The following is a 22238-nucleotide window of genomic DNA, read 5'->3' on the forward strand; positions in this document are numbered from 1 at the left end:
AGGTCTCTGTGGATAGGTCTGATGTTATTCTGATGTTCCTCCCTGTGTACGTAAGGAATCTCTTCCCCCTAACTGCCCTTAAGATGATTTCCTTGGTTCTAAGATTTGCAAGTTTTACTATTACATGCCGGGGTGTTTGCCTGTTTTCCTTGATCTTGGGAGGGGTCCTCTCTGCCTCTAGGACGCGAATGTTTGTTTCATTCCCCAGATTAGGGAAGTTCTCAGCTACAATTTGCTCAAATACATCTTTTAGTCCTCTCTCTCTCTCCACTCCCTCCGGGATTCCAGTTATTCTGACATTGGAACGCTTCATGGTGTCACTTATTTCTCTGATTCTATTTTCATGAATTCTGAGTTTTTCCCTGGCCTCCTCTTTTCCCTTTTTATCTATTATATTTTCTTCCAGGTCGCTTATTTGTTCTTCTTCCTCACTTACCCTAGCTGTTAGATTATCTAGATTGGATTGGATCTCATTGATAGCATTTTTAAGTTCTGCCAATTCAGCTTTCATTTCTGCCCTTAGAGACTCTATGTTGCCATTAATTGATTTCTCCATTCTAGCCATTGTCTTCACAATTGCTAGCCTGAATTCTGTCTCCAACATCTTGGTTATATCTGCATCCATTTGTAAATCTGCAGCATAAGTCATAATTTCTGAGTCTTTTCTATTTTGTGGGTTCCTCTCCTAGTCATTCTGTTCATGGGTGTTTGAGGGAATGTATAGAGTCCAAATTATTGACCAGAACCCAAGCAAGAAGCACCTGTTTTCTTGGGACCTTAGGGCTGCTGCCCTCTTGTGCTCCCAGCCTGTCTTCTGGGGGAGGGGCCTGCCAAGCTGTTACTCAGGCAACCCTGTTTGGGCGGAGTTGCCCTGCCCCCCTGTGGCGGGGGATGGGCTCAGTGGGAATCAGTTTTTGGGGCTTTTGTTCTCTGGCGGCTTTCTACTTCTCTTCCAAGAGTCAGAGCAGAAGAGACCGTTTCCAACCCTCTGCCTCAGAGCAGAGAGACTGCAATCTGTTCTTCAGTGAGCTCTCCAGGCCACAGTGTCTCCGTTTCTGTCTGTGCTGCTATAAACTGCAGCGTCCTGGGTTGTGTGCCCCTCCGCAGCATCCCCAGTCCTGCATTCAGGTTGGGGCATATCTCTGCCCTTTGTGCTTCTAAAACCACCAGCCGCTCCCAGTTCGCACATGACTCCACCGTTCCTGGGTTTCTGCCCCGGGGGATGCCCTAAAGTCCTTTCCCCACTACTGGTCTGCGAATCCGTGCCCTGTCCCTACCGTGCGAGGCTGTCACTCACCGGTGGTGTAGGATCCCCACGGCCAGGCACCCTCCCGCTGCTGTTTATCCTCCGACATCTGCCTGTGGAATCAGGGCTCCCCTCTTCGTACCTTAAAACCAACTGCCTGCAATATTCTGTTTGTAGAGCTCCAGATCTTCTTACATCTCAGGCTCATTTCATGGGTGCTCAGAGTGGTCCCGTAGATATCCAGCTCAATTCTGGGGACCAGTTGAAATAGGATCCCCTACTCCTCCGCCATCTTTCCTTCTCTTATTTTCTTTTTAAAATTCAGTTCATTGTACTAGGTGCATACTGGGCTGTTTCAGTCTGGGGACTTGCATTTTTCAGTTTGGGATAACTTCTTGTATCATTTCTCTCATTATTTCCTTCCCTCTGTTTTCTCTGTTCCTTCTTTCTGGAACTCCGTTTGGGTCAGATGTTGGAACTTCTAAACTGATCTGCATATATCCTTATATCCTCAGATCCTTCTGTCTTCTCCCTCTTATTTTCTCTTGCATACTTTTGTACTTTTTTGGGCAAGCTCTATGACTTAATTTTCTAACCCTTTTGTTGAATTTCTAATTTTGCTTATAATTTTTAATTTTCAAGAGTACTTTTTTCTTTTTTATATTATCATATTTTAGCTCTATGGATGGTATAGCGTCTGTACATCTCGGAGGATATTGACTGACTTATTTAAAAGAGTTTTAAAAACTTTAGAAAATCATCTTTATGTCCCCTAGTTGTTGTTGTTTTGTATGTATTATTTTGGTTACTTTCATTTAGAGCTCTTCTTCCAAGTTTGATCAGTAAATAAGGCCAAGAACATTTTCTGTAAAGTGGGGGAACAGAGGTTGGATTGCATTAAATTGAATTGTGAAAGGCAAGAAAGTGAAGAACATTGTGCACAGGTCAGAAACTTTTGTCATAGAGGGAAAGAGGATAGGAGAATTGGAAGCGTTTTTATTTTTGTTTTTAAAATGGGAGATCCACAAAGTACTTTAAAATTATTTATTGATGTGAAATTTAATAAATCTTTAGTAGCATCTAGTATTTCCTTGGAAAACTTACTTTGTTGATGTGAAGGAAACTTTGAAAGGAGAGGATCAAAGTATGAGGTAGGAGGATGGCTGATAAGTGAGGCCACTGAATAGCCAGATGAAGAGGAGGGCAGAGAGTCCAGGTACATTCCCAGAGCAGGGCTCTCCTTTTCCTTTAAGTTACATAATATAATTTACATAACTCATGAAAGCATTGGGGACAGTAGGCAAGTTTATGTGATTGGTGGCAGGAAATTGAGGAACTTTTATAGTAAATGCAGTTTGAACAGTAAAAGTGCCTAATCTCATGGTCAGACCCTGGGCACGTGGGCTTTCTTCACAAATAGACATCTCTTGTTAAGAGAGAACAATTGATTCTCTTGGTGGAAAGAGGGCATCCACTATTTTGGAACAAGATATAACCATGATTAAAAGGAAAACACATTTATTGAGTCCATGTTTATTCTTTTCTGTGTTCTGTGAAAGATGATGGTTCCTGCCACAGATATGTTTCTGCCATAGTAACAGGGATAAACATATACTGAAAAAAAAAAAAAGCAATGTAAGCAACAGATGGCTTTCTAAGTGTTGCACAGATACTCAGATTTATTAACAGTGGATGAGTAGTAACCTCCCCTGTCTGCCATATTATAATACTAGACTCCTGTTTGCTACATGTTCATGTTCTGAGTCTCCATTTCTGCTGGTGTGTAATAGCCATTCCATTTTGTGAGAAATAGACAAACGAAATAGTGTGACATGAAAATATTAATGAAGTCTTACTATGTGTAGGATATGAAATAATGCAGTCTCCAAAATCAGTAACTTTAGAATTAAAGTCAGACATAATAAAACACTGTGAAGAAAGGTAAACTGTTACCACAATGCACAATGCTGTTTTTATTTTTATTTATTTATTTTTTAAAGATTTATTTATTTGTCAGAGAGAGAGAACAAGCAGGGGGAATAGCAGGCAGAGAAGAAGCAGGCTCCCTGCTGAGCAAGGAGCCCGATATGGGACTCGATCACAGGACCCTGGGATCATGACCTGAGCCAAAGGCAGATGCCTGACCGACTGAGCCACCCAGGCATCCCAACACAATGTTGTTTTTAACGGGAGAGAACTGTGCAAAAATATTAAAGGAAATGCTGAAAAAATTGAGAAGGAGCATAAAATAAGCACCATGTGTCCTGAAAAGGCATCTTCCTACTTTATTCATATACAAATTAACATATTTGTAATTAAAATATGTGTATAATTTATATCATCTGCAAGAGAAACCCATGTTTCTCTTCTAATGCCCACGTAACATTCCTTTGATTGTACAGCACTACAATTTAATTAGCTTTTCCCCAGTTTGGGGAAATTAAGGGAACTGTGTGTTTTTCTTTGCTGTAAATAATGTTATGGTGAAAATCTTGGGGCACAAGCCAAAAATGTAGATTTTTGTGTATTTTCTCAGGCTAAGCTTCCCAAAGGTAAGCTCTTCCACAGTTTCTCAGCCCTGTTGCTCAACATTTTTCCTAATAGGCATTCTGAGTTTATGATACTACTGGAGGATCATAAGAACATAGGCTCAGCACTTACTGGTCAGTGGTAGGTTTCGTCATATTTTTTGTAGAATTTTGTGAAGAGAAAAAATGGTTCTTTGAGCTCTTGCTTTTCCCTGATTATTAAAATGTTAAGTGAGGACCTGTGCTGTGTCCTCTTTTATGAAGCAGCTGTTCCTAAGCCCATTTTATCTGTGGGGATTTTAATTTTTTTGAAAAGCTATTTGTATTAACTTCTTATATATAAAAGATACTGATTTTCTGTCCTATATTCTACAAATGTTTTCCAGTCTTTTTTTTTTTTTTTGCCTGTTTATTTTTGTTTTTAATTATAGGGTCATATCTATAAATCCCTTCCTTTTGTAACTTTTTTTCCATTAATTTGAGGCTTAGGAAGTCAGTCTCCCTTTAATTCCTTAATATATTCATCCTTAATGCATTTTATGTTTTATGTGGATTTTTTAAACATTTAACTTTTATATCCATTAGAATTTATTTCAGTGAATGAAGTGTGAGTCTTAATTGATATTCTTTTCCCTTTCAAATTCTTACCCAGTTATCCCAACATCAGTTAAGAAGTAATTTGTCCCTTTCCTATAATTTTGGGCTGCTATTTTACTCTTCTGTATAATTCAGTTTCTGGACTGTCTTTTCAGTCTTCTGTATCTTGTTTTAATAATAATTATTGCTTTCTTATGTCTATATTTCAAGAAGATTCCTCTCTCTATTGCTTCTTTCTCAACATTTTTATTTGATCCTCTCATTAATTCTTATGCATAATTTTAGAATCATTTTGTAAAATAGAAAAATCTTGCTTAGACCTTGAAATTACATTATATATATGCTTTATTTGGGAAGAATACAAATTGTTATTATGACAAACTATTATTATAGTTTTCAAATATACTCTGAAATCACTGAATGCTTTTCATTAAAAGTTCTTAAGTAGCTTTTATGTCATTCATCTCTATTTCATGATTTTTGTTATGTTGGTATAAAGGAATGTTGGTGACATTATATATTTTTTTTCCGAATTAATACTTGTTTTTATTAAATTAAATACATCTGGTAGAACCCCTTTGACTAGCTTGTTAGTAATGAAGTCTGTTAAGTTTCCATGTGAAGAACACACTGGGATATGTCACTCTGTATTGTCAGATGCAATATTGTCCCTCCAGAAAAATGCTGTTGGTTTTGTGTGATTCATTGACATTCAAAAGATGGTGTGACTGTTTTCTGTAGCTCCTGAGGAAAGTATAAAAGGATTGCCCCTGAGCTGAGAATGAGGAGAAGGGCATAGATAAAAGGCATGTGGTGACATTATATATTTATGTACTTTGTTCTTACACTAGAATTCATTACTGATTTTATACAAATGTTTGTTTTTATTTTTTTTTTAATTTTTTAAAGAGCTTTTATTTTTTTTTTAAGATTTTTATTTGAGAGAGAGAGAATGAAAGAGAGAGAAAGAGAGAGAGCATGAGAGGGGGGAGGGTCAGAGGGAGAAGCTGACTCCCTGATGAGCAGGGACCCCAGTGCAGGACTCCATCCTGGGACTCCAGGATCATGACCTGAGCCACCCCCGGGCGCCCAGATGTTTATGTCTTTAACTGATTCTAGTAGTTCTTAGAAAATTCCTTTGGACTTTAGCTCTCTTATTATACTATAAAGTTCTCTCTCTCTTTTTTTTTTTTTTTTAAGTAGGCTCCATGCTGTGCATGGAGCCCAACACGGGGCCTGAACTCATGACCCCGAGACCAAGATTTGAACTGAGATCAAGAGTTGGACACTTAACCGACTGAGCCACCCAGGCACCCCTCTAAAGTGCTTTTTTTAAGTCTTATCACATAGCAGAAAAAATCTAAACTATGTATTAAATAATAGCAGTGGCAGTGTGCTTATTTTGCTTCTTGGCTTAATTAGAATGCCTCTAGGAGTTTTGCTGTTTGAGTGTAAAGTTAAATTTTGGTTGAGATAGGTGTTTTTTAAAGTTAGCGATTCTTCATTGCTGTTTAAAAATTCTGTATTGATACTGGATTTTATCATTTGTTTATAGCATCTAATGTCATAAACTACTGATTCTGCAGGTTTTCCTTGGAAAATGGATTCTGTTCCTGTGTGTTCAGGTGTCATGGGTGTATTGGTGATTCCCAGTGTGTACTGTGTACATATCTTGGGTTTCCCACAGGCATGTCAAGCTCAGTGTGCCCTTGGTGAACTTCCCTTTATCCCCCACTCCTCTGTGCCTCCTGGTCTTCTGAATGCACAGTGAGAAACCAGGGTATGGTTTAGTCCCCTCACTAGATTATGTCAGTCCTCCTTTTCAAATGGTCTCTCTTTTCCCGCTGTCCACATTGACTGTGTTAAGTCCTGCTTTGTTCATTCAGTGCTGTGTATTACAGCTGGTCTCCTCTCTCATCTTACTGCTTTTGTGTGTGTGTGTGTGTGTGTCTGCTAGCCTCTGTACACAAGCTTCTCATTTTTTGTATGAAATGTGCTTCTGATAAAAACAGGCTTAACTTAAAGTTGTTTATTCTGAGTGCCATTCAGGATGTTACTATTCAACACCACACAATGAGTAGGAGCAGGCCGCTGTTGGAGCCTGGCACCCTGTAAGGAGGGGTGCAGGGAGGTATGCAGACCTGTGATGACTGTCCCTCAGGGAAGCTGTGACTGGCATCTTTGTCTTCTCCTGGCTGCCTCTTTGTTGTCTCTATTTGTCCCACGCATCATTGTTGGAATGGGTAGAATCTTTAATTTATCTTGACCATTTGGAAAGCACATAGAATAGCTCGATTATTATGCCACGCTGATTGTCTTCAGGATCAGGCCTTCCTACTTCTCCCCTTGTAGGGATAGCATTGTCAGCCTTGTTTCTCCTCAGAGTCATGCCGCTAGAGATCCTAAATAAATGTCAGAAAGGATTTGAAGTTCTCAGTTGTGTAAATCTTGTATCAGAATGAGGTGTAGGAAGACAGAAAATAGTACTGGAAAGACAAAGCAAATGAACTGGCCCTTGTGAGGCAGTGAGGGGAATCATTGCAGATGCCTGAAAAAGCAGGCTGGAAAATATGCTGACGTTTGTGCACATGGACATAATCTTCTTTGGTCTTTATAATAACCCTGTGAATGCAATAGAGATTATTACCTTTCTGTTTTACAGATGAAGGAGACAGAGCCTTTGAAATTCCTGTTTGTCCAACATCACACTGTATTCAAGAGTCAAGGCTTGAACTTAGATTTCTGATTGCTGATTTTGCACTCTTCCTGTTATCTTTCTCAAAACCAAAAAAGCGATAGGATAACAGTGGCTATCTCCATATCATCGGGTAAATTACATAGGGATAGCACGAAGGAAAACAGTTTTATCTATCTTTTTAAAAAAATTCAATTAACATTAATGTATTATTAGTTTCAGGGGTAGAGGTCCACTGACCATCTGACCATTCATCAGTCTTATATAATACCCAGTGCTCATTACATCAGCTAGTTACCCCATTCCCCCAAACCCCACCCCTTCAGCAACCCTCAGTTTGTTTCCTATGATTAAGAGTCTCTTATGGTTCTCTGATTTTGGTTTTTTTTTTTTTCCTCTCTCTTCTCCTATGATCCTCTGTTTTGTTTCTTAAATTCCACATTAGTGAAATCATACGATAATTGTCTTTCTCTGATTGACTTATTTCACTTAGTGTAATACCCTCTGGTTCTATCTACTTCATTGCAAATGGCAAGGTTTCATTTTTTTGATGGCTGAGTAGTATTCCATTGTACCACATCTTTATCCATTCATCTGTTGATGAACATCAGGGCTCTTTCCATAGTTTGGCTATTGTGGACATTCCTGCTATAAACATTGGGGTGCAGGTGCCCCTTTGGATCCCTACATTTGTATCTTTGGGGTTAATCCCTAGTAGTGCAATTGCTGGGTCATAGGTTAGCTCTATTTTCAACTTTTGGAGGAACCTCCATACTGTTTTCCAGAGTGGCTGCACCGGCTTGCATTCCCACCAACAGTGTAGGAGGGTATCCCTTTCTCCGCATCCTTGCCAACATCTGTCGTTTCCTGACTTAATTTTAGCCATTCTGACTGGTGTGAGGTGGCATCTCATTGTGGTTTTGATTTGTATTTCCCTGATGCCAAATGATGTGGAACCTTTTTTCATGTGTCTGTTGGTCATTTGTATGTCCTCTTTGGAGATTGTCTGTTCATGTCTTCTTATTTCTTGATTGGATTATTTGTTCTTTGGGTGTTGAGTTTGATAAGTTCTTTATAGATTTTGGATACTAGCCCTTTATCTGATATGTCATTGGCAAATATCTTTTCCCATTCTGTCGGTTGTGTTTTGGTTTTGTTAACTGTTTCCTTTGCTGTGCAAAAGCCTTTTTCTTGACCAAGTCCCAATAGTTCATTTTTGCCTTGTTTCCCTTGCCGTTAGAGACATGTCTAGCAAGAAGTTGCTGCAGCCAAGGTCACAGAGGTTCTCTAGGATTTTAATGGATTCCTGTCTCACATTGAGGTCTTTCATCCATTTTGAGTCTATTTTTGTGTATGGTGTAAGGAAATGGTCTGGTTTCATTCTTCTGCATGTGGCTGTCCAATTTTCCCACCACCATTTGTTGAAGAGACTGTCTTTTTTCCATTGGATATTCTTTCCTGCTTTGTCAAAAATTAGTTGACCATAGAGTTGAGGGTCAGTTTTCTCTATCTTAATTCATAGTAATTATTTATATATTCTATTAAAAAGCAGCTTTATTGAGATATAATTCACATTCGTTACAATCCACTCATTTAAAATATATAATTCTATGCCTTTTTTTTTTTATAAAGATTTTATTTATTTGACACAGAGAGATAGAGCACAAGCAGGGGGAGCGGCAGGCAGAGGGAGAGGGAGAAGCAGCCTCCCCGCTGAGCAAGGAGCCTGATGTGGGGCTCAATCCCAGGACCCTGGGATCATGACCTGAGCCGAAGGCAGCTGCTTAACCGACTGAGCCACCCAGGTGCCCCTAATTCTATGGCTTTTAGTATGCTTAAGAGTTATGCAACGTGACCATAATAAATTTTAGAACATATTTATTACTCCAGAAAGAAATCCTTTTAGCCATCAGCCCCCATCCTCGATCCCTACCCTAGTCTTTGGGAACCAGTAATCTAATTTCTGTTTCTATGATTTGCTTGCTCTGGACATTTCATACAAATGTAATCATACAATATTTGGTCCTTTCACTTTGTGTAATGCTTTCAAGTTTCATCCATGTTGTAGCACGTATTCATATTTCATTCCTTTTTGTTGCTAAATAATATTCCATTATACAGACATGTTTTATTTATCCATTCATTAATTTATGGACATTTGTGTTATTTCCACATTTTAAGGAAGATCCAGACTGTTTTCCAAAGTGGCTGCATATAGTTCCACCAGCACTGTCTGAGGGTTTCAGATTCTCCACATCCTTGCCAACACTTATCTGTCTTTATTTTTTTTATTATGTTAATCACCATACATTACATCATTAGTTTTTGATGTAGTGTTCCATGATTCATTGTTTGCGTATAACACCCAGTGCTCCATGCTGTATGTGCCCTCTTCAATACCCATCACCAGGCTAACCCATCTCCCCACCCGCCCTCCCCTCTAGAACCCTCAGTTTGTTTCTCAGAGTCCATAGTCTCTCATGGTTCGTCTTCCCCTCCAATTTCCTCCCCTTCATTTTCCCCTTCCTGCTATCTTCTTCTTCTTCTTTTTTTTTTTTTTAACACATAATGTATTATTTGTTTCGGAGGTTACAGGTCTGTGATTCAACAGTCTTACACCATTAACAGCGCTCACCACAGCACATACCCTCCCCCCATTGACTTACCTGTCTTTAAATATAGCCATAATTGAAGTGTATCTCATGGTTTTGACTTGCATTCTCCTGTTGGCTAATGATGTTGAACAACCCATTTTTCCTTTTTTAAAAGTTTTTAATTCCATTTAGTTAACAATGTTATATTAGTTTCAGATATATAATATAGTAATTCAACACAGTAATTCACCCTGTACTCATCTCCACAAGTGCGCTCCTTAATCCCTGTCACCTGTTTGACCCATTCTCCCACCTCCCTCTCCTCTGGTAATCTGTATAATTAAGAATCTCTTGAACAATGCATTTTTCATCAGGTTATTTGTCTATTTATTGTTGAGTTGTGACAGCCCCTTATATATATTCAACATACAAGTCCCTTATTGTATGTTTTTCAAAATGATTTTTTTGTGTTCTTTGGTTGTCTTTTCACTTTCTTGATGTCTGTTGAAGCACAAACGTTTTTATTTTGGTGATGTGTAGTTTGTTTATTTTTTATTTGTGTGATATAGGAATCTAAATTGATTCTTTTGCATGTTGAAAAGACTGTTCTTTCCCCAGTGAGTAGTCTTGGAACCCTTGTTGAAAAACCAATTGACCATAGATACATGGGCTTATTTTTGACTCTAAATTCTGTTCTGTTAATCTGTGTATCTATTCGTATTCCAGTTTCATATGTCTTGATTACTATTCCTTTGTAGTAAGTTTTGAAATTGGGAAGTGTGAGTTCTCCAACTTTGTTCTTTTTCAAGATTGTTTTGAGTATCATGGATCCCTCTAATTTCCATATGAATGCTAGGATCAGCTTGTCTACTTTCTGCCTAGAAGTCAGCTGAATTTTTGATAGGGATTGCTTCATGTGTATATCAGTTTTGGAAGAATTGCCACCTTCACAACAGTAAGTCTTCTGATCCATTGACATGGCATATCTGTTTCCATATTACCCCCCTCTTTTTGGTGTTTTTTTTTTTTTTTAAGATTTTATTTTTTTAACTAGTCTCTACATGCAACATGGGGCTCAAACTCATGACCGCAAGATCAAGAGTTGCATACTCCACCGACTGAGCCAGCCAGGTGCCCCCATTTCCATACTCTTAATACAGGCAGTTTGTCTACTTCCTCTAGATATGGATGTTCAGTTGTGCTGTATTTTTAGCAGTAGTGGAATTGAAGTCCTCATGCCTGGATTGTCAGGCATAGTGCAGAGGTTTAACTATTGCTCTTCATTACAGATGAATTGATATAAAACAGATATTTGGAAATCATGCAAAGAAAATAGTATGACTAATACCTGCTTTATGCTTTTCACACGAACCTTCACATAAAAAGTGGCATGGTCTGTTTTGCAGTTTGGTTTTTAAGATGATCATTTTTATCCTAAATATGGCATAGGAGAGGAATTGCTTCAGGCAGACTTTCAGGTCTGTTACCTGGAGATAGGGGTTCATATCAGAAGAGTAGCTTAAATGGCTGTAAGGAGGGGCGGTCCTTCAAAATTCTACAAAATATTTAAAACCTCTCTCACATTTGTGTTTCTCTGTCATAAATAGTCCTCTTCAGGCTTGTCATGGTCATGTACCAATGATGTAATAATGATTATTATACTAGAAGCACCAAAGGCAGCTATTGGTATGATGTGTAGTAGGGGCTCTGGATATGGTTAGGTTGAATAAGTATTCCAAGAACCCACATGGAATTTGCCATCTGGGGCAGAGAACTTTGATGCATGAGTGATGAAAAAACTGCTCCCCAGGGACTATTGTGATCTCCCAGACAGTATACGACAACGAAGTAGTAAGTGCCTCTTGTCTTGTGTAATGTGAACATAAATATTCAGACCGTTTGTTGGGCACAGTGCTCCATCTTGGGTCAGCATCATCAAAGGCTTAAGGTAGAGAAGATTATGTAATGTATAGTATGTAGACACTAACATTTTATTATTGATTGTAGTATCTAGACATTAATATCACCTGTATTTTCCTGTTTTATTGGTTATCAATGATCATCCACCTTTTATAACACTAAACTTTTAAAAACAATATTCTTTTCGTTCATTTTCTCGTAGTGTTGATCCCTTCTAGTTTCTTATTCCTTCTTGTTTGTTGATCAGAGAATCTGATGAAAGAAATTAATTCTATGAGTTCTGTTGCTCATTGGTTTGGTTAGTAATACTGCCAGAGGTGGGGCCAGCCACACAAACACCTATTTCAGTCCAGAGCAGAGTTTGGGGAGAGGTGGAATAGTTGGCTGCTCTTCAGATGTGACCTTAGGGTTGGCCAGAATAAATGGCTACTCATCAAACATTACCTCAGAGTTGTTAGGCCTTGTTGTTTACACTCCGTGCCTATTGTCCCACTCTCCAATACATGGTTAGTAAGTGAAAATCCCCAAATTAGAGATTCATTCTTTGGTTTAATGCTTCCATCCTTTGTTAAAATTCAAATAGCATGAAACATTGCTACATTAAACCTTATGGATAATTTGGGTATATAATTGGTTTTGTGTACAGAGTTTGATAAATTTCAGTGGGGACAGAGTGGGGGGATAGAAAACACACAATCCAGTTACCAGGGACTCTGGAGGAATGTAGGAGAAAACCAGAAAAAAAGGCAGGTGGGCCTAGAATCACTTATTTAGAAACTATTATTTTACCTAAGGGCAGCCTTCTTAGGATCCCAGGAATATCCAGGATGACCCTCATCTTCCCCGGAAAGTTCCTTAGAACAGGGTTAGCACTACAGGCTTTGGGCCAAATCTAGCCTGCCACCTGTTTTTGTAAGTAAAGTTTTATTGGAACATAACCATTCTCATTCATTTTCACACTTACTGTGGCTGCTTTCACACTACAACAGCAGATTTGAGTAATTTGGAAAAAAAAATATGGCCCACAATGCCTAAAATATTTCTCTGGCCCTTTATAGGAAAAGTTTGCCAACAACTGGTCTAGAGAGTCTAGACTTTCAGAAGGTTAAGCAGAGATCATAGATATTTTAAATTTATTTTAGACTTTTTAACCTTTAATCCTACCATTATGTGAATTCAAGGGCAGTGGTTTTAAGGAAAGATCACTACTTCTATCAGAATGAGTGCTTTTTCAAGAAAAAAATTTAACTTCAGAAATATTCTTAAAATAAAGGATGGCACTGCTGTTTAAAACCTAATGGCCAATGGAAAATTAATATCTGATTATACGTGTACCTGATCCATAGCCTCTTTTAGGTGTTCCCGTCTTATTACATGAGAAAATGTTAAAATTTCCCCCATAAAACGTTTATCTTCTGTTGTTTTTGAATACCGAGTATTTATGTCAGACATTGTAACTGCTTCGAATATAAATATAAAATGCTAATGTCACTGTTGGAAATTTGAAGTGTTTTAGGTCAGTTATGTCTTGTCGTCTCCCTCTCAGCTTTAGGTCCATGGCCCAAAATGACTCTACCACTGGAGACTCTCTTCAGTAAAGAAGACAACCAGACAGGAGGCTGGGATGAGCATGCCACTGCATCAGATCTCTGCCATTCCAACCCAGGATGCCACCTCTGCTAGAGTCTACAGAAGTAAGACCAAAGAAAAGGAGAGGGAAGAGCAGGTATTAGGAGAATACTTTTTTTTAGTTTCATTATTTTTGTTGTTTTCATTATATATGGTCTAGAATGGTAAGCTCTGATGATCAAGGTTTTTTCCAGTAATATACTAAAATGCATATGGTGTAAATAGTTGGGCTTAGAAGTTTTCTCTGTAGATTTCTAGGTTTTCAGATTTTGGTATCAACTTACTCTGCTATGGTAATCCATGACTTACTTCATCTTCATTGCCTAAAGTGGTATGATTATTTTTGATAAATCTCTGAGAAAAAGTTCTTTGAATTCTCAGAACATGATGCAAAGGATAAATTAATTTGAACCAAGATTTTATAAATACCTCATACATACTAGTCCCTGTTTACTGCAAGGGTATCATAGTTAACAGCACAGAGCCTATCTCTGCCCTCATATGGCTCTTGATCTGGCCTGACAATTAAAATGTGTTAGAGTCTAATAACAAGGTCAGTGATGAAGGAATGCAGGACCATTGAATTCCAGCCCAAGGGGTCAGGAATGGCTTCCTGGAGAAAATGACATTTACATAGAGACCCTGAAGGGTGACCTGGAGTTAGCTAAAGAAAGGTAGAGTATCCCAATTGGGAGAAATATCATATGCTGAAAGCCCAAAGGCTAAAGCAACTCCAAAGTGAGTTTGGAGAGATTAAAATAGAATAACTGGAACATAAAGGGTAGTGGCAAGATGGGAGGTTGGAAAAGTTACAGGAGTTACCATAAGGAATTTGGGTTTATCTTTGCAGAAGAGTGAATGATCAAATTTGTGTCGTTAAAACTTTTCACTTGGAGTGCAGTTTGGAGAGTGAATTGAATGAGTGTTAGAGAGACTAGTTAGGGGATTATTTAATAGCCTACTTAGGCCAAATTTGGCAAACTTTATTTGTAAAGAGACAGGTAATAAATGTTTTAGACTTGGTGGGCCAGTCACATCTCCTCAGTTCTGCCATTGTAGCATGAAAATAGCCAAAGGCAATATATAAATGAATGGTTATGCCAATAAAACTTTACTTGCAAAAACAGGTGACAGGCCAGATTTGGCCTGTAGGCTGTAGTTTGCCAATTCCTGGCAAGGAAAAGGTGTTGGTGATTTTGTCTAGGATAATGTAGTGGGGATAGAGAAATAATTAGTTTATTAATTCACTGAGCTTGATAATTGCATGGGGGTGAGATAGGGAGGAATCAAGGATGACTCCTATTTTCTCCTTGCCTTTACCATGTGCTGTGTAGACATGTGCTCATTAGTTCTCACAGCCTTCCTATTTTGTAGTAAATCTTTACCGAAGACTCTAAAGAATCCCTGTTAAATCAAAAAGTAATGTCTTGTTTGAAGTTGAGTCATCATAGTTGATGGAACACCACTCTTTGCCTTATTACATAAATAATGAAAAAAAGCCCCAAATCTATCACATCATAGCTCTTGAAGTACATGGACTATGGAAAATGCAAAGGTACCGTATAACTTAAAAGAGGTCTCTATATTCTTAGTTTGTGTTTTCCTTTTTTCAGTTGTCTGTGTCGTCAGTCTGCACCCTTTCTGTTTTGCTGAGCTCTTAGGAGGAGTGTGGTCAGCATTAGTTGAAAGGCTGACCAGGGGTGGTGCTGGTGTAGATGTGTTTTGGATATATCATTTTCAGTATTTCAGCTTTTCCTCAATTTGCTGGAGATGGGAGAATGCCCTATCTTTCCCATATTCTTTCAGTTTTCATTTAATAGTCTTCATTTAAGATTCATTTAAGTTAATGGTCTTTTCTTGTAACCCTTTAGTCCAAATGGATTTTTTTTTTTAAGACTTTATTTATTTATTTGACAGAGAGCACACAAGCAGGGGGAACAGCAGAGGGAGAGGGAGAAGCAGGCTTCCCGCCGAACAGGGAGCCCGATGTGGGGCTCCATCCCAGGACCCCGGGATCATGACCTGAGCCAAAGGCAGCCGCCTAACCGACTGAGCCACCCAGGCGCCCCTAGTCCAAATGGATTTTTTTTTAATATTTTATTTATTTATTTGACAGAGAGAGAGATAGTGAGAGCAGGAACACAAGCAGGGGGAGTGGGAGAAGGAGAAGCAGGCTTCCCGCTGAGCAGGGAGCCCAATGTGGGGCTCGATCCCAGGACTCTGGGACCATGACCCGAGCCGAAGGCAGACACCTAACGACTGAGCCACCCAGGCAAATGGATTTTTAAATACTGCTACATAGAACATTTTTTAGTCTAGGGTGCTTGCCTATACCAAATAGAGGTTGCTCGGTGCAGTGTCAAATTTTGACACCAGATGGCAGGAATTTCTTGATACGGAAGCTATACTTGTTTGGAATAAAGGAAGAAATCCAACATTTTAGGCCAGGAAGAGAGAGATTCTTTTGGATATAAAACCCTATTGCAGGTTTGTTGTAGTGGATATTCAGTAAATACTTACTGAATTGATCTATTCATTGGGGATTTTAAGGTTTAAATAAGTAGCATTAATGACTGTATTCACAGAATTGGGATTTTAATCGTATTGGGAAAAGGCACCATTCTGTCCCACTTTAGCGTGGGGAATAGTTTGGATGCCTGATGGCAGTCTGACAGTTCTGGGAATCAAGGTGCCAAGGTGAGGCTGCAGGTGGGGGAGTTGCAGCCGGGACAGGAGCTTGCAGGGCCCCATAACCGTTCAGCAGCAGCTGGCGCGGTGCTGAATGACTTCTGTGGCTGTCTCGGTTCTGAAATGTGGCATCAGAATTGATTTGGAAGGCACATTTTTGTCCATTGGCGTCTCTTTGCCTTTATCCAGTTTCCCTGGCACAGTGAGTTCAAAACAGGATTCTTTGGTATGATTTCTGATCTCCTGTGTTTGGCAGAGGAGGCAGGAGGGAAAGAGAAGCAGGCAGATAGAGGCACTCCTTCCTTCCTGCTCATCCACCCACTGTTCTCAGTACTGCAAAGGTTGAGCTTTATCTCAGTCTCTGGGATAGCGTGAGATGGTTCATTCCATCAGTAATGATTTTATTCTTTCTGAATCTTGTGAGAAGAGCGGGGTTTGCCCAGAATCAAATAATCTAACCCTTAACGTCAACAGTTTTACCTGTGTTTATCAGATGTGTGATTCTGTAGCATCCACTGCAGGAGCCCATATCTCTACAGTTCTAAGAAGAGTTAATGACTTTTACAGAGTATAAGTCAATACAGTTGATGAATGAATGAATGAATTTAGTTTTAATGGTATGGGGACCACTGTGGAATTACGAGGAATGTTTTATAATAAAAGGATTTCTGCTGCTGTTGCTTATGAACTGGGTAGATGTTTCTTGAAGATTTTTTTTTTCTTAGTGTTTTGAAAGTATCGATCCATTGCCTTCCAGACTCTGGTCTGCATTTAGAAATCTGATATGGAGGCTGTTTGCATTTGGGAGACTATTTTTTTCTTATAGTTTAGAGAGTTATTGATTAATTTCTTATCCAGACTTAAACTGTCTTGTGGTTCGATAGGTCCTGTTACCTTTTTCAAGATTATTTTTTGTGTTTTATTTCATTTTTAAACAGCTTTATTAAAGTATAATTGACATATAATAATACATATTTAAAGTGTATAGTATCTTCTCAAGCAAGATTGTGAACATATCCATCACTCACAAAAGTTTCTTCATGCCCCTTCCTCAAGCAATCATTGATCTGCTTTCTTTCACTATAGATTAGTTTGCATTTTCTAGGGTTTTATATAGATGGAATTATATGTTATGTACTTCTGTAAATCTAGCTTTTTTCTCAAAGATTAATTCTTTTGAGATTCATCCAAGTTGTATGTATCAATAGTTATGTCCTTTTTTATTTATTTAAAAATTTAAAAATTAAATTTAATTAATATATAGTGTGTTACTAGTTTCAGAGGTAATTTAGTGATTCACCAGTTGCATGTAGCATCCAGTGCTCATTACATCACATGCCCTCCTTAATGCCCATCACCCAGTTACCCCATCCCTCACCCACCTCCCCTCTAGCAACCCTCAGTTTGTTTCCTATAGTTAGCGTCTCTTATGGTTTGTCTCCTTCTCTGTTTCATCTTATTTTTCCTTCCCTTCCCTTCCCTTATGTTCATCTGTTTTGTTTCTTAAATTCCACGTTTGAGTGAAATCATATGATACTTGTCTTTCTCCGACTGACTTATTTCACTTAGTATAATACCCTCTTCGTTCCATCCATGTCATTGCAAATGGCAAGATTTCATTCTTTTTGATGGTTGAGTAATATTCCTCTGTGTGTGTGTGTGTGTGTGTGTGTGTGTGTGTGTGTGTGTGTGTGTGTACTAAGTTGTGTCCTTTTCTTGCTGAGTAGTATTCATTGTATGGATTTATCACAATTCCTTTATTCATTCTCCTGTTGATGGACATTTGGATTGTTTCCAGTTTTTGGTTGTTATGAATAAGGCTGCTCCTAACATTCATACACGCCCTTGTATGGACATATATTTCCTTTCCCTTGGGTAAATACCTAGTAGTAGAAACATATGTAGATGTATGTTTAACTTTTTAAGACAGCGCCAAACTGTTTTCCAAAATGATTGTACCATTTGACATTCCTACCAGCAGGAGGGGAGTTCCAGTTCTTCTACGTCTCTGCCAAAACTTGATATGGTCTGTCTTTTTAATTTTAGCATCTAATAGGTGTATACTAGCATCTCAATTTGGTTTTAATTTGCATTTCCCTCACGAGTATTGATATTGAGCATCTTTTCATGTGCTTATTTACCATCCTTGTCTTTTTTGTTGAGCCTCTTTAAATCTTTTGTACACTTAAAAAATTGGTAGCCTTTTTTCTTATTGTCAGATTTTGAGCATTCTGTATGTATTCTAGATACAAGTCCTTTATCAGATATATGCTTTACAAATGTTTTCTCCCAATGTCTGGATTGTCTGTTAATGTTCCTGCCAGTGTCTTTTGAAGACTAAAGTTTGGTTTTAACCTTTTAAATTTTGGTGAAGTCAAATTTATCCTTTTTGTCCTTGTATTTATTGTATTTTTGGTCTTCTATTAAGGAAGCTTTACTTTAACCCAAAGGCGCAAATAGTGTCTTGGAACTTTTATAGTTTTGGTTTTACACATATGTCTGATCTATTTTGAATTAATTTTTGTATATTGTGTGAAGTATATATCCAGTACAACTTCTTTTTGTATATCCAGTTGTTCTAGTAACGTTTGTTGAATAGATTGGACTGTCTTTTCTCCATCACATTACCTTAAATCAGTTGCCCAAATATGTGTGTGCTTATTTCTTGACTCTTTTCTGTATAATTGATCTATTTACTATCTTTACACCAATAGCCCCTTGGCCTTTTGGCTAAGATCAAGTGTAATACCACACTGTCATAAACACTCCAGTTTAATAATAAGTCTTGAAAATCAGATAGTGTTCTTTTTCAAACGTGTTTTGCCTGTTTTAGATTTTTTGCACTTCCATATGAATTTAAGAATGAGATTGTCAATTTCTACACAAAAGTTTGCTGGGATTTTTATTGGGATTATTGAATTTGTAGTTCAATTTCAGGGAGAACTGACATTTAACAATACTGAGTCTTGACCCATGAATAAGGTATGTCTCCTCTTTAAGTCTTTTCTAATTTCTGTCAGCAGTGTTTTGTAGATTTCAGAGTATAGATCAGTCTTAAACACCTTTTGTCAGATTTATCCCTATTTACTTTGTATTTTTGTTGCCATTGTAAATGATACTATTTTTTTCTCTTTAAATTTTTTATTGTTATGTTAATCACCGTACATTACATCATTAGTTTTTGATGCAGTGTTCCATGATTCATCGTTTGTGCATAACACCCAGTGCTCCACGCAGAACGTGCCCTCTTTAATACCCATCACCAGGCCAACCCATCCCCCCACTCCCCTCCCCTCTAGAACCCTCAGCTTGTTTTTCAGAGTCCATCATAATGATACTATTTTTAAAAATTTTTATTTTCTATTGCTCATTGCTAGTCCATAGAAATAAAATTGATGTTTGTGTATTGATCTTATATCTTCTATCTTGTTTGCAGTTTTGGCAAACTCACTTATGAGTTCTAGTAGCTTTGATTCCATTAAATTTTCTACACAGGCAATTGTGTCATCTATGAATAGTGTTTTACGCTGCCCCTTTTTATATGGATGCCTCTCTCCTTTTTTTTTAATTTTTTTATAGTTATGTTAATCACCATATATTACATCATTTGTTTTGGTGTAGTGTTCCATGATTCATTGTTTGTTCATAAAACCCAGTGCTCCATGCAGAATGTGCCCTCTTTAATACCCATCACCAGGCTAACCCATCCCCCTACCCTCCTCCCCTCTAGAAACCTCAGTTTGTTTTTCAGAGTCCATCATCTCTCCTGGTTCGTCTCCCCCTCTGACTTACTCCCCTTCATTCTTCCTCTCCTGCTATCTTCTTCTTTTTCTTTTTTCTTAAAATATGTTGCGTTATTTGTTTCAGAAGTACAGATCTGTGGTTCAACAGTCTTGCACAATTCACAGCGCTCACCGTAGCACGTACCCTCCCCAATGTCTATCACCCAGCCACCCCATCCCTCCCACCCCCGACCACTCCAGCAACCCTCAGTTTGTTCCTGAGATTAAGAATTCCTCATGTCAGTGAGGTCATATGATACATGTCTTTCTCTGATTGACTTATTTCACTAAGCATAACACCCTCCAGTTCCATCCACGTCGTTACAAATGGCAAGATCTCATTCCTTTTGATGGCTGCATAATATTCTATTGTGTATATATACCACTTCTTCTTTATCCATTCATCTGTCGATGGACATCTTGGCTCTTTCCACAGTTTGGCTATTGTGGACATTGCTGCTATAAACATTGGGGTGCATGTAACCCTTCAGGTCCCTACATTTGTATCTTTGGGGTAAATACCCAGTAGTGCAATTGCTGGATCGAATGGTAGCTCTAATTTCAACTGTTTGAGGAACCTCCATACTGTTTTCCAGAGGGGTTGCACCAGCTTGCATTCCCACCAACAGTGTAGGAGGGTTCCCCTTTCTCCACATCCCCGCCAACATCTGTCGTTCCATGACTTGTTAATTTTAGCCATTCTGACGGGTGTGAGGTGGTATCTCATTGAGATTTTGATTTGGATTTCCCTGATGCCGAGCGATGTTGAGCACTTTTTCATGTGCCTGTTGGCCATTTGGATGTCTTCTTTGGAGAAATGTCTGTTCATGTCTTCTGCCCATTTCTTGATTGGATTATTTATTCTTTGGGTGTTGAGTTTGATAAGTTCTTTATAGATTTTGGATACTAGCCCTTTATCTGATATGTCATTTGCAAATATTTTCTCCCATTCTGTCGGTTGTCTTTTGGTTTTGTGGACTGTTTCTTTTGCTGTGCAAAAGCTGTTTATTTTGATGAAATCCCAGTAGTTCATTTTTGCCCTGACTTCCCGTGCCTTTGGTGATGTTTCTAGGAAGAAGTTGCTGCGGCTGAGGTCGAAGAGGTTGCTACCTGTGTTCTCCTTTAGGATTTGGATGGACTCCTGTCTCAACGTTTAGGTCTTTCAACCATTTGGAGTCTATTTTTGTGTGTGGTGTAAGGAAATGGTCCAGTTTCATTCTTCTGCATGTGGCTGTCCAATTTTCCCAACACCATTTGTTGAAGAGACTGTCTTTTTTCCATTGAACATTCTTTCCTGCTTTGTCAAAGATGAGTTGACCATAGAGTTGAGGGTCCATTTCTGGGCTCTCGATTCTGTTCCATTGATCTATGGGTCTGTTTTTGTGCCAGTACCATACTGTCTTGATGATTACAGCTTTGTAATAGAGCTGGAAGTCCGGAATTGTGATGCCGCCAGCTTTGCTTTTCTTTTTCAATATTCCTCTGGCTATTCGGGGTCTCTTCTGGTTTCATACAAATTTTAGGATTCTTTGTTCCATTTCTTTGAAAAAAGTGGATGGTATTTTGATGGGGATTGCATTGAATGTGTAGATTGCTCTAGGAAGCATTGACATCTTCACAATGTTGGTTCTCCCAATCCATGAGCATGGAACGTTTTTCCATTTCTTTGTGTCTTCAATTTCTTTCCTGAGTATTTTATAGTTTTCTGAGTACAGATCCTTTGCCTCTTTGGTTGAATTTATTCCTAGGTATCTTACGGTTTTGGGTGCAATTGTAAATGGGATCGACTCCTTGATTTGTCTCTCTTCTGTCTTGTTGTTGGTGTATAGGAATGCCACTGATTTCTGTGCATTGATTTTATAGCCTGCTACTTGACTGAATTCCTGTATGAGTTCTAGCAGTTTTGGGGTGGAGTCTTTTGGGTTTTCCACATAAAGTATCATATCACCTGCAAAGAGTGAGAGTTTGACTTCCTCTTTGCCAATTTGGATGCCTTTGATTTCTTTTTGTTGTCTGATTGCTGTGGCTAGGACTTCTAATACTATGTTGAATAGCAGTGGGGAGAGTGGACATCCCTGCCGCGTTCCTGACCTTAGGGGAAAAGCTCTCAGCTTTTCCCCATTGAGAATGATATTCGCTGTAGGTTTTTCGTAGATGGCTTTTATGATATTGAGGTATGTACCCTCTATCCCTATACTCTGAAGAGTTTTGATCAAGAAAGGATGCTGTACTTTGTCAAATGCTTTTTCTGCATCTATGGAGAGGATCATATGATTCTTGTTCTTTCTTTTGTTAATGTATTGTATCACATTGATTGATTTGCGGATGTTGAACCAGCCTTGCAGCCCAGGGATAAATCCCACTTGGTCGTGGTGAATAATCCTTTTAATGTATTGTTGGATCCTATTGGCTAGTATTTTGGTGAGAATTTTTGCATCCATGTTCATCAAGGATATTGGTCTGTAATTCTCCTTTTTGATGGGATCTTTGTCTGGTTTTGGGATCAAGGTAATGGTGGCCTCATAAAATGAATTTGGAAGTTTTTCTTCCATTTCTATT

General features: G+C 38.5%; 1 protein-coding gene across 4 annotated transcripts in view; it reads left to right on the forward strand.

The window, feature by feature from the left end:
• MARCHF8 (membrane associated ring-CH-type finger 8) overlaps positions 1-22238 on the forward strand; it is a 149606-nt gene that overhangs the window by 63216 nt on the left and 64152 nt on the right. For 2 of the 4 annotated variants that reach the window (XM_027595471.2, XM_035724223.1), the window contains one exon: positions 13127-13306. In XM_027595471.2, the coding sequence (XP_027451272.1) occupies positions 13205-13306 (102 nt within the window). In that variant the 5' untranslated portion in view covers positions 13127-13204. Of the gene's footprint in view, positions 1-11361; positions 11609-13126; positions 13307-22238 lie in introns of those variants that run through there. The other 2 variants (XM_027595483.2, XM_027595475.2) reach the window with 2 other exon arrangements.

This window comes from Zalophus californianus, chromosome 15, assembly GCF_009762305.2.
Source record: "Zalophus californianus isolate mZalCal1 chromosome 15, mZalCal1.pri.v2, whole genome shotgun sequence".
In the NCBI taxonomy this organism is placed as follows: domain Eukaryota; kingdom Metazoa; phylum Chordata; class Mammalia; order Carnivora; family Otariidae; genus Zalophus; species Zalophus californianus.